The sequence below is a fragment of the Marmota monax genome, unplaced genomic scaffold (assembly GCF_021218885.2).
Source record: "Marmota monax isolate L192 unplaced genomic scaffold, Marmota_monax_Labrador192_F-V1.1 WCK01_AAM20220418_F8-fsc00133, whole genome shotgun sequence".
In the NCBI taxonomy this organism is placed as follows: domain Eukaryota; kingdom Metazoa; phylum Chordata; class Mammalia; order Rodentia; family Sciuridae; genus Marmota; species Marmota monax.
In genome coordinates, this window is record NW_026694821.1 from 770,970 (window position 1) to 787,289 (window position 16,320).

The 16,320-nt window shown below is 42.8% G+C and overlaps 1 protein-coding gene across 2 annotated transcripts in view; it reads right to left on the reverse strand.

The window, feature by feature from the left end:
* The window catches only part of Jazf1 (JAZF zinc finger 1), a 328,417-nt gene that overhangs the window by 35,158 nt on the left and 276,939 nt on the right, over positions 1 to 16,320 (reverse strand). For both annotated transcript variants that reach the window (XM_046426002.2, XM_058573141.1), the window contains exon 3: positions 14,357 to 14,553. In XM_046426002.2, coding sequence (XP_046281958.1) covers positions 14,357 to 14,553 — 197 coding nt within the window. The remainder of the gene's footprint in view (positions 1 to 14,356; positions 14,554 to 16,320) is intronic.

Genomic DNA, 16,320 nt, shown 5'->3' on the forward strand with positions numbered 1-16,320 from the left:
TTGCCCCTTGGGGAGGTTCCTGTGAAAATTCCCATACAACTAATTACCATGCAGAAGGGCCAGCTGCTACCGAGAGGGCGCTAGACTTTGGCAGCAGCTGCAGTTGACAGCCTGAGCTCCCAGCTTTATCACCAGCTACGTTTACTTTCTTCCCTGTCAAAACAAGGACAGGAAAGGGGAACGAGCGAGAAAATCCAACTCGAGGCAGAGGGAGCACACACACACACACACACACAAAATGAAGTCTACCCATTGCTCTGATGGAGACGGCCAGGACTTCTCCAGGGACCAGGGAAATAACAAGCCTTTCTCTGCTGTATATTTACACTAAGCATTTCAGCCTTTTCAGCAACTCCTGATCTTTAGAATCGAGCCTGTAAAGATACCACAGTTTGGACTGGGCACAAGCTAAAATGCTCACCCAGATGTCAGCAAGCCACAGTGGGAAAACCCAGAGGCACTACAGCTATTTTCACCTCAGCTTTTATGGGGCCAATAGAGGTAGGCGGAGGCACACCCTCCTCCAGTACTTGGAAGAATAACTGTTACCTACTCCAGGCCTGAGGTAAGAGAAAACACCTGTCTAGAAAGCCTGGGATCCTGGTCAGCTGGCAAATGGCCTTTGTGGAGGGAAGTAGAGGCCAGGACTCCCAATTGTCATGTCCAATATCAAATCAACTTCTGGCAGGAGATCGCCCTCTTCAGGAAACTCTGGAGACCCACGCAGTAGCTTCTGTGCCATAGATGACCCAGCTTTGGCCCTTTATTATCTCACCCAAACACAGTGTCCTCTCCCCACGGAAGTCCTATTTGTCAGGACAGCTTGTCCTGAGATCAATAGGGCGTGGGCTGCACCTTCTCTCATTACCCTCCACTCTGCATGCCAAGCGCTGTCTACAATGTAATAACCGAGTAAACATGGGGGATTTCTACCAACAAAAGGCATTTGGAAATATTTCCTTCCTCCTTGCAGTTAAGCTCTAGGGAAGGACTTTGTGTTTGTTCTGGGGATGGAGAGTCTGGGAATGTCCAGGACCTGCAGGCCCAGAATGATTGATATGGCTTTTGTTCAGTGGATTCTCATGAAGGAGGAACCACAAACATATCACACTGTGATTATAAAAAAACACGCTCAGTATTTAGTAGTGGCTGGAGTGAAGCATGGGTCCTGTGGAGGGAATCATAGGACCCATGTGGGCACTGTTGTACTCCACTTTAGCCACATGCCCTTGGGCCTGAGACTTTACTTGTATGGAAGGGTGAGCCTGGATCACTCATTGACTTTCAAATTTTTTTTTGACCATGATCCAGTGAAAAGTACATTTTATACCACAACTCAGAAAAAATGCCCTCCCCGCCGACCCCCAGTTTCCCAAAGCCAATATAGATCTTTACTAAGTGTGATGCACTCTATTTTCTCTTTCTTCCTTTCTCTCCTTTCAAAAATGCTGATCATAGCCGGGCACGGTAGTACACGCCTATAATCCCAGCAGCTTGGGAGGCTGAGGCAGGAGGATCATAAGTTCAAAGCCAGCCTCAGCAAAAGCAAGGTGCTAAGCAACTCGGCGAGATCTTGTCTCTAAATAAAAAAATACAAAATAGGGCTGGGGATGTGACTCGGTGGCCAAGTGAGTACCCCTGAGTTCAATCCCTCGTACCCCCCCCCAAAATGCTAGTCATAACTTGCAAATTAATTACATGACCCACCAGTGAGATGTGACTTCCATTTGAAAGCAGCAGCCACGATTGTCTCTCTATAGATTTCTGGCTCTAAAATTGCATATGTGTAAAGATTTGATGCCATTTTATTCCATGTTGTTTTTCCTTTTTTTGCTTTCTCCCATTGGGAACAGTTTGGGCAGTAATGTACCTTGTGAATTCAGGGCATTAATAAATGATATCTTGTACTGTAAAGTCACCACATCACCTGCCATTCTCCTGAGAATCCTCACCACCAGGGGAGTGGTCTCTCTGACCATCACTGTAGAAGAGATGGTGAATGGAACTGGCCTCCTCCCATCCAAGTCTCTGGAATCCCTGTAATTTTGAGGCAACAAGAACTAAAACAGTTTGAGGCCTCCCATGTCTGAAGACAGGTTTTTTTTTTGAGGGGGGCAGGGAGTGGGGGTGGGGGGCAGCAACCAGGGATTGAACTCAGGGGCACTTGACCACTGAGCCACATCCGCAGCCCTATTTTGTATTTTATTTAGAAACAGGGTCTCACTGAGTTGCTTAGCACCTTGCTTTTGCTGAGGCTGGCTTTGAACTCATGATCCTCCTATCTTGGGCTCCCGAGCCGCTGGGATTATATGTGTGCACCACTGCCCCTGGCTAAGACATTACATTTTTTAAAGCTAATCTTTGTCAGTCTGCACATTCTTTCAAATATTCTGAAGACATTTGTACTGAACACAAAAGACAACCATGAAGATGGACAGCACGTCACAGCAACACTGCTGCTTTGTCACTGAATAAATTGAGGCTATTCTGAGACTTTACAGACAAGCACTCAAGAGTACCTAGAATCTACAGTTCTTTTCTGTCCACAGCATACTCAATAAGACACGTGCTTTGTTTTCTTCATAACCATATTTCACACTGACCTTGATCCCCTTAAGCCAAGCCAAGCCACAGGAAAAACAATTCTTAGAGAACCTGATTTGCTCTCGGTGTGTTCATTGTTTCTTCAACTTATCAGACATGGTCTCTTTCCCGAGAGATTTCGAGGGGTGCTATCTGTTAGACCTTCTTTCACAAGCATCAAGAACATGGTTCAGGGGCTTAGGACTGAGCTAAGCTAACTGGCCCACATGAGAATTAAACCCACGACCTTAGCCTCATTACCGCCACGCTCTGGGCACTTCCAGACCTGGAGCTCCAGTTGGCAAGCACCGTGAGCGGGGGCACATGACCTGTTGCCAGACGGCAAAGAACCAGTGTGCAGAACAGCCTCTGTTGAGGCTCATCCTCTTTAAATGAGAAGAATCAATGGCAAATATTAATTGGGCATCTAAGTCACACTATGGTTTATTAGGTTAATAAATTCAGAACACTTTCCAGACAAGAACTTGATATCGTTCCAAAGGAGCTACAAATTGCCGTCTTCTAGAGGACGAAGAAAGAGGCAAAACCTACTGAGAAAATATCCACTCACTCTTCAGCCATGTCATCTTTCCAAAATCCACTAGCGTATAATAGAAAACACAGACGAGTGAACAAATTCTGGGAGGTTGTGAGATGCTATTTTTAAGAGGCACAGCTACTGCAAAGATTAAGCTACTTTCAAGATTATATATAGCATAATTCATTTTCCAGTTTACCCTTGGTGCTTGACAGAATTAAAATGACAATGTTCATCAGTGTGCCACATTTATAGCTTTAGCTAACGGTCTCCCACGTGGCAAAGAACAAGCTTTCTAGTCTTGGCAAACCTTTTGCTTTGGACGATGTCAGGAAATAGAAATTTGTTGAGATGCAAAACAGGGAGGGGAAAAAATCCTTTTTAGAATATTTATTACTTATTCATTTTAGGAGACAGGGTTCTAGAGACTTCCATCTTTCCTTGGTTTTGGTGGAGCGTTAGTTCTAGGACACCTCCTTCCCCATGGAAACCAAACCTGCAGGTGCTTGAGTTCTATAAAATGGTATAGTATTTGCATATCACCTACCCACATGCTCCCATATATTTTAAATAGGCTCTAGGTTACTTATAACACCCAGTACAACGTAAATGCTATGTAAATTGTTGTTATACTGTGTCGCTTACAGAAATGAGGACAAGGAAAGAAGCCTGTTACTTGTTGAGGGCAGATGCAACATTTTTTCTCCCAGAATATTTTTGATCTGTGGTGGGTTGACTCCAAGAATGCAGAATCCGGGGCTATGGACGATGACTGTACTGACACATGTGAACTATATTCTATTGAACTTTTTATTTACTACTTACAGGTCAAGTACCATGTACTAGTTACTGATGGTGTATTTAAAAACCCAATTTTTATACTTGCAGTTGCTTTATAATTTTTATGATTTGCATGTTCAAAAAAGGCTTATTTACCTTCCAGAAGAAACCAGTCCCCCAGAAGGAGTTGTGCTGCCCAGTAGTGGTGGCAGTAGCCCATCCAGTCCTTCAAAACCAACTCTGCACAAGGTCCCCTGGGCAGCTCAGTTGTAGCCGACTTGTAACATTTTAATTTAATGCTTTTGAACATTAACCATTTGTCAAATTCTGTAGTCTTAATAATTTTCTTTTGCACATAACAATTCATATTCTAAATTATATTCACAGATTCCAGAAACCAAATGGCTTTAATTTAACATTTGTTTCATAAAGTGCTCCTTTTGCAGGACAGTGAAATGCTATTCATACTATCTAAGTGCTCAGTCAAAATTAATTGCATTGAGGTGAATTTTAGGGAGACTTATAATAATGATCTAGAGCTTCATGGAATATTAGAAAGTAACCATCTAAGAAGATGGGGAACTGTTCTAGACACAGGGTCATGATTGTGTCCCAAAAACATCTTTCCAAATTGCCTGCCTGGCATCTGTCCCCATGATTACCAGTGCATTGGACTTCAGCCCAGGTGACACCCAACAGTTGTGCCTACAGGAAGAAATCCCTTTTTGTTGGGAAAGGCAAGACCAGAGTCTTCCATTCTTGAATTTAAGATTCTATGCAACTGTTTTCAACATTAAGATTTTTTTTTTTCCCCCACCGACACAGGGTCTCCCTATGTTGAAAAGCTGGCCTTCAATCCTGGGCTCAAGTGATCCTCTTGCCTCAGGCTCCCAAGTAGCTGGGACTACAGATGTGTGTCACCACACCTACCTGATGAGAATCCTAACTATGCAGCAAACGTTAGAGAGCTCAAACTATGTCACATGGAAAGCACCATATTCACCATTTTCCAAAGAGAAACCTGTCTTACTCTTTATTTTTTCTTGTTATTCAAAAATTTTGGTAACGTTAAAATATGCATCTACTTAAAAACTATAACTCCACCGAGACTCAGATGGGAAGGAAATGTCTTTAGCAGTAGACAATGGCAGGGATGGACTAGCTACTTCATTCAACATCTCTGAAAGTGACTTGTCCTTGGCCTATAACCACTCGACACACCTTGGACACCTTAAAAAAAAACCCGAAAACTTAATAACTGAGTACCAGGAAAAAAAATGCAGTGCATTTTTAGCAAAATGGTATTAGCAAATGTCAAAATCATATAGCAGTCTGTTCCCCAACCAACTTCAATTTCTCATGAGTGATTTTAAGTGTGTGTTTTCATACCAAATACAGCCAGAATTGTGTGGTTAAAAAAAAAAAAAACATATCCAGCAGAGTATGAAATACATCTTTGATCTGATAAGATCAACTCAACTTATTATATAAATTAATGTCAGGACCCAGTTTTCCAAGGAGGAACTATGTAAGTTTGTTAGCAAGGTGCTAAAAGTGCACAACCAGAAACCTTTCGTCCCTGGCACCAGAAAGTTTCCAGCAATCTAAGTTTCCCCTTCCTGTCAAATATCACCTCCTTTTTTAGTATATTTCCAAGAAATCTGAGCAAAGTTGTGTGACAGGAGTGATGAGATTCTGTACCTTGATTGTCTTTTGAGCAAAACCAAATTAGCTTAAAGCTTTCTCGTTTTTTTTTTTTTTTTTCCTTTCCTTTTCAGATTCTTTCTCTAATGCTATGCAGCTGGGTGTGCCTGGGGATCATTTTATTGTTAAAACTGGAGCCACATGGAAAAGACATTAAAATAAGTTTGCTGCCGTGATACCCACAAAGATGAAAGGGCTTCTCTAGTTTTAATGTGCTGTGTTTTTCGACAGTTGGGATGGGGCGGGGGGGGGGGGAGAGAAAAGGGCTCTTGGAATCATACACACTCGGCAGGTCTGCGAATCCATCAGGTGTTAACTCGGCACCACCTTCACATCAGAGGTGCATGGAAGCACTGAGGCTGGCTGTTTATTCGTGTTTTCAGTAGAATCCACACTATTTTCCAGGTTCCAAGATGTCACTCTCTCTACCACTCAGATTTCAGTTCTGGGTCTTGCTTCCAAAGGAAAATTATTGGGAAGTGTGTACTGATGGAAGCTGGCATAGGAGTGAGCTCTGGACCTTGGCTTAAAAAGATGGCATTCTTCCTTGGAGTAAGAGGTGTCAGCAGCACAGTGTTAACACGTGCCCTTTAAAACAACTTTATCTTGGGATCTTTCTGGATCTTTTTTTGGCCAGTGTACAGACCCCTGCTGTGACCTGCCCCCCCCCCCCCCAAAAAAAAAAAAAAAAACCAAGCAAATAAGATCTAGGGCCAAAACCTTGACTAACTGTATTTCCAGAGGTAGGTGAAATATGGCTGTAAAGGACTTCAGGATGTCTAGTTGGAATTCTTAAGAGTGGACATATTTTTATTGGATTTGATTAAATAATAACACAGGACTAGTGCGAATAAAATTTAGGTTTATAATCAACTGTAAATGGTTAGGTATGCCAGCATCACTTTGCACAGAAAAGCACTGTTAAAATGGTAGGCCTTGGGGCTGGGGCTGTAGCTCAGTGGTTGAGCACTTGCCTTGTATACATGAGGCACTGGGTTCTGGGTTCGATCCTCAGCACCACATACAAAAATAAATATAAAATAAAGATTTTTTTTTAAATGGTAGGCCTCAAAAATCTTCTAGCCAGGCATGGTGTCAAAGGCCTTTAATCCCAGTGGCTCTGGAGGCTGAGACAGAAGGATTGCCAGTTCAAAGCCAGCCTCAGCAAAAGTGAGGTGCTAAGTAACTCAGTGAGACCCTGTCTCTAAATAAAATACAAAACAAGGTTGTGGATGTGAATCAGTGGTCAAGTGCCCCCAAGTTCAATTTCCTGTAACTCCCTGCCCCCTCTGAAAAAAAAAATTCTATTACAAGTTAAGTTAGGGACACTCTCTGGTTAGCACAGAGATTAAACCAGATAATAAACCGCCATGCTGTGCTAGTTTCAGAGGATTGCTTAACATGGGGAGAAACCTGAACCTTTTCGCTTTCTTTCTTGTAAAATCCTCAGCATAATGAACTACTCCTTATCTCATGGCAAACAAAATAATTTTGACATGGGAAACAAAATAATTTTGACACGGGAATCCCTGGGTGCTATAATGTTCTATGAAACACTGAGTCATTAATGAACTCGTCACTGTGTTGTAAGAAAGCTGGGCATCTAGCTCTGATTGTTTCCCCTTTCCCGACTTCCCTCTTCTCTCTCTCTTGCCTTATTTAATATGGATTATAATTATTTACCCATGCTACTGGGTAAATAATTAGTGTTCCTAAGTGAATCCTTAGTGTTCCTAAGCTAAGAAGGGAATCGATTCTGCTTACTGTCTTTCTTCAATGGAGAGGAAATTCCAGAGAGTTTCATACTTAAACTATAACATACATTCACTTCCTTTGTTTATAGCAAGTAGCAGGAAAAGCTATTTACTAGTTCAACTTCAAGTGGAAGTTGTAGAGTCCTGTTCCTTAATTTTGCCGAGGTCACCACTTTTTGCTGAGCTAACATTCATCTATGGTGAAACACACAGCTCTTAAATGTATAATTCGGAGAGCCTGCATATTCGTGCAGCCAGTATACCAGTCGAGATAACAGAATTTACCTATCACTCCACAAACTTCTCTGTCTATGCCACACTCCCCAATCCCCAGGCAACCACTGATGTGACTTCTATCACCACAGACGGGGATGCCTATTCCTGAAATATTCCATATATTCTGTCTTGCTCTCTTTTTGCTCAGCTTGTTTTTGAGATTCCTGTCGGTGTGCACAGTGTGTGTGTATGAGAGTATTTGTTTGACGTTTTTACCTGAGGAGAGACCTCCTGCACAGTTTGGGGCTACTGTGAATCAAGCTGCTGTGTTCATCCTTGTGTCATTTGTGGATATATGTTATCATTTCTCTTGGGTAAATGCCTAGAGTGGGACCGCAAGGTCAATACCACTCCGTTCTGTAGCTCTGAAGAAGCTGTGATGACCTCTGTCAGTCTCGCCCTCCTCAGCTACGTAGAGGGACAATGACATCTGCTGGCCTCTCTCCTTGGAGCATCCTCTTCTTGGAAAGGATGGCAGGGACGTGCAGACATGGTATGGTCAAAACCTATCTGGTCCTAAAGACCTTGAGATACCTTTATATGGCATCTTGACCTCAGTATAGATCATAGCAATGAGTTGTCCATCTCTTTCACAGGTTAAAGGGAAACTGAAATGAAAGTGGGTGCAGCGAGGGGCCCTTCCTTCCACGCTGTGGCGGCTAGGCCTGTGTGGGCACATCCTTCAATGAGAGGGGGACAGGGCGTGCAGGTGTGCAAATCTGCTAGAAACACCCAGAGTTTCCATCCTGAGCACTTTGAATTCCTACAGTTAACGGGGTTATTGCTGCCTTTACTAAAACAGGACATAAAAAATCTATAAACTGGCTAAGTCTTAACTTCCACCACCTTTGGTCATGAAGTAGTTAATAAATAGTGCCACTCCCCAATCCCATTTTAAAACAGAGTTGTCTTTTCAGAGTCAGATTTTAAGACTTTTTCTCGACTGATTAGGCCCTTATCAGATACATGGTTTTACAAATATTTTCTCCTATTTTATGGTCTGTCTTCTCAATTTTTAGATAGTGTCTTTTAAAGCACAAAGTTTTTAGGTGTTTGTTTCAGTAATGGGGATTGAACCCAGGGCCTCACACATGCTAGGCAAGCTTTTTACCAAGAGCTACATACCCAGCCCATTATATTTTATAAGACAAGGTATCACTAAGTTGCCCAGGCTGGCCTCAAATTTGTGACCCTCCTTCCTCAGCCTCTGGAGTCACTGGGATTACAGGTGTGTGCTACTTCTCCTGACAAGAAAGTTTTTAGTTTTGATGAAGCCCAAATTGTCCCTTTTTCTTTTGTCACAAACTCTTTAGATGCAATGTCAGCATCTGTTCCGAAAAGGAGAGGATAAGGCCTTCTTTCCCCTTCAATGTGCCCATGGCTAGAGCAGGTCTTTAGCAGATACGACCTGCAACACGCATTCCCAGAATTGGCCTTCTCTGAGGTCTGTGCAGACAAAAAATAAACATGTATAAGCAGTCCCAGCCAGGGCTGGTGAAATACTGTCTGCCCAAAAGAACAGGATTCAGTTAAGAGCAAAAAATATCTTCTTTCACGAGTGTGTATACTACTTCAAAAAGTCCTCACTAGCTGGTCATGGTGGCTCATGCCTGTAATCCCAGTAGCTTAGGAGCCCGAGTTCTGTAGTCCCAGTGGCCCAAGACTCTGAGGCACGAGGATTGCAAGTTCAAGGCCAGCCTCAGCAACTTAGCAAGGACCTAAAGAACATAATGAGATCCTATCTCAAAAATGATAACTAAAAAGGGATAAGGATGTGACTCAGTGGTTAAGTATCCCTGGGTTCAATCCCAAGTACCAAAAAAAAAAAGAAGTCCTCACTAGTCTTGAAAGCAGCAGCCATAGCCACCACTGACAGCCAGTAGGAAGCAGAGTAGCTCTGCTTGAGCTGATGTCCCTTCTGAACTGGAGGTTCAAGTATAGAGGGTGTTAACACAAGAAGTTGTTCCCAGACATGTCCTCAATCATTAACCTCACTCTGGAGCAGACATGGCTGCCCCTGCACAGTTGAGGAAACTAAGGCTTAGAAGGGCTGTAGGCCATCTGTCTGCCACGTAGCAGAACTATACTCATCTGAGGTCACTTTACCTCCATGCTCCCAGAGCTCTGAAGGTCGACCTGGAACACTCAAGATTTATATACCACCATTTGTCAACCCATTAAGGTCTGCTCACTAATACTCTAAGCTGATACTCCATAGTGATCATGGGCTATAAAACTGTCCAAGTCACTTTCTCTCCAGTATCACCTTATTCCAACTTCTTTGGCACTTACATTTGCCTTATAATGATGTAAGACATTTCTTGAACCTTATAGCAGCACGGAAACAGCATGGAGAGAATAACCCTGTGTGTACCTTTACCATGTCTCACTGATCATTGGTGCTGGTGACGGTCCCGTGTGTACACATCACGTTTGCTCGCTCTCCTACATGTGTTCAACCTGCACCTGCTAAGGAATACGAGTGTTAACTCTCGAGGGCTAGGCTTCATGCTTTTTTGCATCCCTGATACCTGGTACAAGGCCTTGTAACAAAATTGATGCTCAATAAATCATGTAGAGTGAACAGGTCCTGATGCTGGGAAATACCCGAAACCGGGAGAGTTGTTTAATTGAGTCTCAACTACTTTGTCTTTAAAGTGGGGTAATGAGGCTTGCCCTGTGTCCCGTTGAGTGTTTATAATGATCAGAAGACATGGTGAAGGAGAAGACTTTTGCACAGTATAAGGTGTTATAAAGAAATAATCTAGTATTACTTATTATTACCACAGATCACCATTGACTTAATTGTTTTCTTTATATCGAGAAAACATTTTTTGAGGGAAGGTGTCTTATAACTGGTAGTGGTACATAGTAGTAATAAAATACATGAGACGCTTTCCTGGTTGGAGCAGTGAGAAGAGGCTAAACACAGAAGATGCTGGGCAAGCAGAATAAGCTGAAAGACTAGACTGGGCTAAAGGTCTTGTTAGCCAATCTAGAAAGTGGATGAAAGGACAACACAGAGAACAAGGCAGTGCATAAAGACACAGACAGACACACCAAAGGTCAGGAAGGGGTCTGTAGTGACCCTGAATCCAAGGCAAGAAGGACATCAGCACCATCTAGGCATTCTCCAGCTACAAGACACAGCATTTATACGAAAAGGGAATGCAAATCAAGACTGTACTCTTTTTAATTTTTTAGTTTTTGTAGTTGCAGACGGACAGAATACCTTTATTTTATTTGTTATGCAGTGCTAAGGATCGAACTCAGTGCCTCACATGTGCTAGGTGAGCTCTTTGCTACTGAGCCACGCCCCAGTCCCAAGACTGTACCCTTAACAGGAAGATTTTAGGAAATGTTTTCTAGGCGCCATCCTGACATTCAACTCTTTAGGGCAGAACCTGTTAGAAATACCAAACTACAGCCTCAGGAGTCTGTAAGTAGATCACAATGAGAAATCACAAAACATGTTGATCCCAAGAATACCTAAGAAATATTAAAAAAAAAAAAATCTAGATTGAAGCTAAGCCCTACTTTCTACTACTCAAGAAAGCATGCCTTCCTATCTTACAAATGAAGTTTCCTACAAGGTAACTGTGTCTTCTGACCCAGGGTTGCACCTTGAATATGGAACTTGGAAGAGTGAATTTAGGAGGCAGAAATGTGAAATATTATTTATAACCTGGCAAAGAAAGTGACTGGAACCACATTAGTCAAGTCAAATAAGCTGATCTCTATAACTAAAGGTAAAATAACATTCTGAACATTGAAAAATGTACACAATCAAAACTGTACATGGTAGGGGTTTAAGAAACCATTTCCTCTGCTAATTTTTGATGTTTACATGGAATGTTCCCTCAAGCAGCAAATAACTTACCAATGATCTTGACAGACCAAAAATGATACATCTGTACCACAACATAAATTAATCCTCTCAGTGGGAAATTGCTAAAATAGTAAGGTGTCATAAAGATTTCGTTGCGTCTGAAGGAAAGGAAATGATTCCATTTCTTCCAAACATTCTTACATGAAAAATAATAAACTCTCACTTTAAAGTGTCTTTCTTTTCATGGGGTTCTGAGGTGCCCGTAACTAATTGGGGCAGTCCTGTTTATCTGGTGTTGGACATGAGTCAGTCCACATTACCTCAGGTAGGAAATACATCCAGTTTGAGACTCCCCTCCACCCCGTTCATATCCATATGAACCAACACTACAGAAATACACAGAAAAGAGGATCACAGCAACGCGTTGCGCTCTCAAAACCTTCTTCTCTTTCACTCCTTAGATTTTCATAAGAAATGTTACCCAAAGATCCCGGAAAGTCATTCTTCACAAAATAAAATGTATGGAATGCTGGATTTATACACATGCAATTTACATTTTGCACTTACACAAAACTCTCTATAATGGGTATAATCGGTGTGTTACACAACTGTCCATGGCTGGAACAAATACCAAAGATGATTAATTTATAAAGGGAAAAGGTTTATTTTGGTTTGTGGTTTCAGTCCATGATCAGGTGGCCCAACTGCTTTCAGGACCCCGGTGGCAGGGCAGCCCAACACGGTGGGGACTATGGCATAGCGAAACCATTCACCTCAGGGCAGGAGGCCAAAGAGAAAGAGGAAGAGATGGAGATCCCCGGATCCTTCTGTGTGGGCACACCCCCATGACCTAAAGTGTCCCACTAGACCCCACCTCTTCAAGTTTCCACCACCTCCTGAGAGTGCCAAGCTGGCAACTGAGCCTCGAACACCTGGCCTTTGGGGGCCACTAATGCCATTTGTAAAGGAAAGCGTTGATTTGTGGGGGGGGGGGGGGCTCAGATCATTGTGCTTCCCACACCTATCCTATCTTTAAAATGCTCAGACTTGGTTGAATATAGGGTGCCTCAACCTTGAGTCCCTGAGTGCCCCGTAGAAAAAAGAGGTCCCCCAATAAGAGCAGCTAAATTTGGGGAACTTAGTAAATTCCCCCTCTTTCGATCTGAAATGTCCCCCGAAGGCTTTGTGCTGAAGACTTGTCACCAGTCTGTGGCGCTATTGGGAGGTGGTGGGGTCTTTAGAAGGTGGGGTCTACTGGAAGGAAGTGAGGTCACTGGGATATGCCTTGGAAGGGGATATTGGAACTCTGACCCCTCCTCCCCCTCTCTTCCCAACCTCCTTGAGGTAGCAGCTCTGCTTGCCCATGTGCTCCCCACCAGGTTCTCCCTGACCCCAGGCCCAAGTGATGGGGCTAAGCAACCACAGACTGAAACCTCTGGAACCGAGAGTCAAAATAAAATTTTCCTTTTTTAGTTGATTTCCCTCAGGTATTTTGTCATAGCATCAGAAAGCTGACAAACTCACTCCCCTTAAGAGAATAACAGTGTATATTAAAGCCCAGCATTAAAGAAACTTGCTTAACTCTGCTTAATGCAATATCTTCCCAAACTATGAGGAAATCCTTTTCCACAACTAATATTTTGTGCAATTAACATTTTAAAACACATTTTGAGAAATATTAATGTGGTCACCTCCTTTGATGGGAGATGGATAAAAAGAAATATATAAATTGTAAGAGAAAACCATTGATGGAGTGATGCTAAGGAGATGATGGTGTGATCATTAGTGGCTTATTTTAGAATCAACTGGAATCTCTAATAAGACCCATGATGCACTAGGCCCTGCTATCTCCTCTACCACCTCCTATACCCTGGCCTTTGGGCCTGCTCTTGGCCCTGCCAGGCTTCCCCACACCACACAGCCTTTACATAAGGCAACTCTCTTGGTTAGCATGCTTCTTCTTTCCCATGCTTCTTTCCTTCCCTCCTTATGTATTTCAGTCCCATTTACCTTTCCAGGGAAGCTTCTCTCTGGAGGCACTCATGGTGACAATGTTATATATATATTTTTTTGTTTTTATTCAATTAATAGCTTTTGTTTTTATTCAATTATATTCCTACTCAGTGAAGGGAAATCATTGTCTGCCTCTCAGGACAAAGAACAGGGACCTTCCTAGCCTCTTCCACCATCTTTATGCACTTCTGCTGGGAAGAACCAGCAACTTAATAGCTATGAATGGGGAAGAAGAACTCAGTGTGCTTAGCTCAGGGGAAGTTTGGGAAATAAGTGGAATTCGGGGCAGACGTGCCAAGAAGCCACTTGTCACAGGTCTAAGCTCCATCTTGTAGTTCAGTCTTATGCGCTGAGATGATATTTTCATCTTTGATGCCAACTCTCGCTTTATTTTTAATCACTTCCACCTTTGGGAGGCTGCCAATATCTTCCATGAGGTATAAGACAGAGAGGAGCCCCTCTGCTCCTACTGCGGCTCTGTGTCTGGACATTCTAAATGTAGTTTAATTCCTAATCACTTTCTAATAAAAAAAAAACTGCAAAAACAGGAAGATGGTATAAGGAACCTCCACATACCCATCACTCAGCTTCAACAGTAACCAACATGTGGCTATCTGGGTTCATGTAGTACTTCACCCGAATAAAGCAAACCCAAGACATCAACCACTTCACCCATGCATAATGGTAAGGCCTTAAAAAGATCTATGAAGTCATGATCACATGCATATTAATCATCTATAAACATTTCTTCAATAATAGATCAAATTAATCCATATTCTGTAGAGGCCAGAAAAGAATCAAAGTAGACATCAGATCTAAGATACCCTGTGTCCCCAGCCCCCAGGGCATCTCTCCCTGAGGCAGGGCCAAGCCACTCACCTGTCGGAGTGCTGCTGCGGAATGAAGAGGAGGGGGTGATGGGTGGGGTCACAGGGGGAGTAAGGCTTCCGCTGCTGTGGCGTGGCGGGGTGGACACATTCCCTCGGGACACTGAGCTGGACAGGGTCAGTGAGAGCTTCGGCTGAATCTTCTTCTTCAGAGACTCCTGCTCTCGGCGGGCAGCATCCGTCATGAATCTGAAACAACAACAGAGGGTAACTAAGGCAGGCCATCTACGGAGCAGGAGGATGCATGATGGTCAACTAAGTTTGACAAATTCTTGGCTCTGGGACAGGAGCTGGGCCACAGGTCAGTCCCCATCTCAAAGTCTAGCAGCTTCCTTGATCCTATGCAATGGAATCTTCCAGTCTATTTCATGCTCCTCAGAGTTGGGGGCCAGGCAAATCTTCCTTGCCAGGAAACTTCCACACATAGGTTAGACCCGTACCCACCACAGTGCCTTTCATTCCAAGACTTCCTCTTGTTCGGAAGGTCCTCTCTTTCTCCACCCACAGGGACCCATCCTCGAGCCCCCCATTACCTCTGATGGAGCCCTTCCTTTCTCTGCAGTGCTGACCCTCATACCTCTTAACATATTTGGCCTCATGAAAACTCTGATTCTTTTTTGTATTACTCCAGATTCTCGTATTGCTATTTGAACTTAATTTTCTTTTTTTTTCTTGGCTACTTGCAGTCTTGTCTCCCTGGCTATGATGGCCAGACTCCAGTCCCTACAGTTTACCCATCATTCTGGGTAAACACCTGCAGAATGACCACATAAATCTTCCCAAACGGATTCAAAATGAGGGGACATGAGCAGTGTGAGAGGACCACCACCAGAGATATACTTATCTTCTGATTTTTCAGAAAGGGAAAGGCCAAATATTTGAAAAAAATGTACAACATCTTGAACAATTAGGGAAATCAAATCACAACTACATTGAGATTTCATCATGTTTCAGTTAGAATGGTAGCCATCCTGAGTACCAAACAATTATAAATGCTGGAGAGGACGTGGAGGAAAAGAAATACGTTTACACTGTTGGTGGAATTGTAAATTAGTATCACTACTATGGAAATCAGTATAAAGGATCCTTAAAGATAAGGACTGGAACCACCATATAACCCAGTCCTACCACTCCTCAGTATTTATCCAGAAGAATTAGAATCAGCACGCCTTAGCGACACATGCATACCCCTGTTTATAGCAGCACGATTCACAGTAGCCAAACTATGGAAGCGGCCAAGGTGTCAACCAGGGGGTAAATGGATAAAGAAAATGTGGTCAATATACATCACAGAGTTTTATTCAGCCATAAAGAAGAATGAAATTATGTCATTTCCAGGAAAATGGATGGAACTTGAGAACATTACGTTAAGTGAAATAAGCCAAACTCACAAAATCAAGGGTCATACATTTTCTCATATGTGGAAACTAGAGGGCAAAAAGGAAAATAAAGGTTGGGTAGGGGTGGGGGGGCTGTCTCATGGAAATCGAAGGGAGATTAGTAGAGAAAAGGGACCAGAGGGTGGGACAGGAGGAAGGGAAATGGAAAATCCTGGGAAGTGATAATGGCTATATTATATTGTTATATTGTGTGCATGGATACATATGTAACAACAAATACCACCATTATATACAACTGTAATGCACCAATCAAAAATGTGGGGAAATAAGGAAAGGGAAAGGCTAAATTTCCTCCTAATTTCACTTTGGAAATTTCTAAGGTATTTTTCCAAAACTTGCCTCATTAGTAATATTCAAACTTTGTGCTTTTCTCCCTGTATAATCTAATGTTTCATAAGCTCATGTAACATGAGAGGAAAAACAATCTATGCAATGGTATCTCTTACCTAAAGAACATACGTCTGTCTGTGTTATTGGCAGGCGGACTTTGCCAGCTGCCTTTTTGAACACTCTGATGGAAAGCACAGTGAACAGGGTATCTGAAAGCATTTAGGAT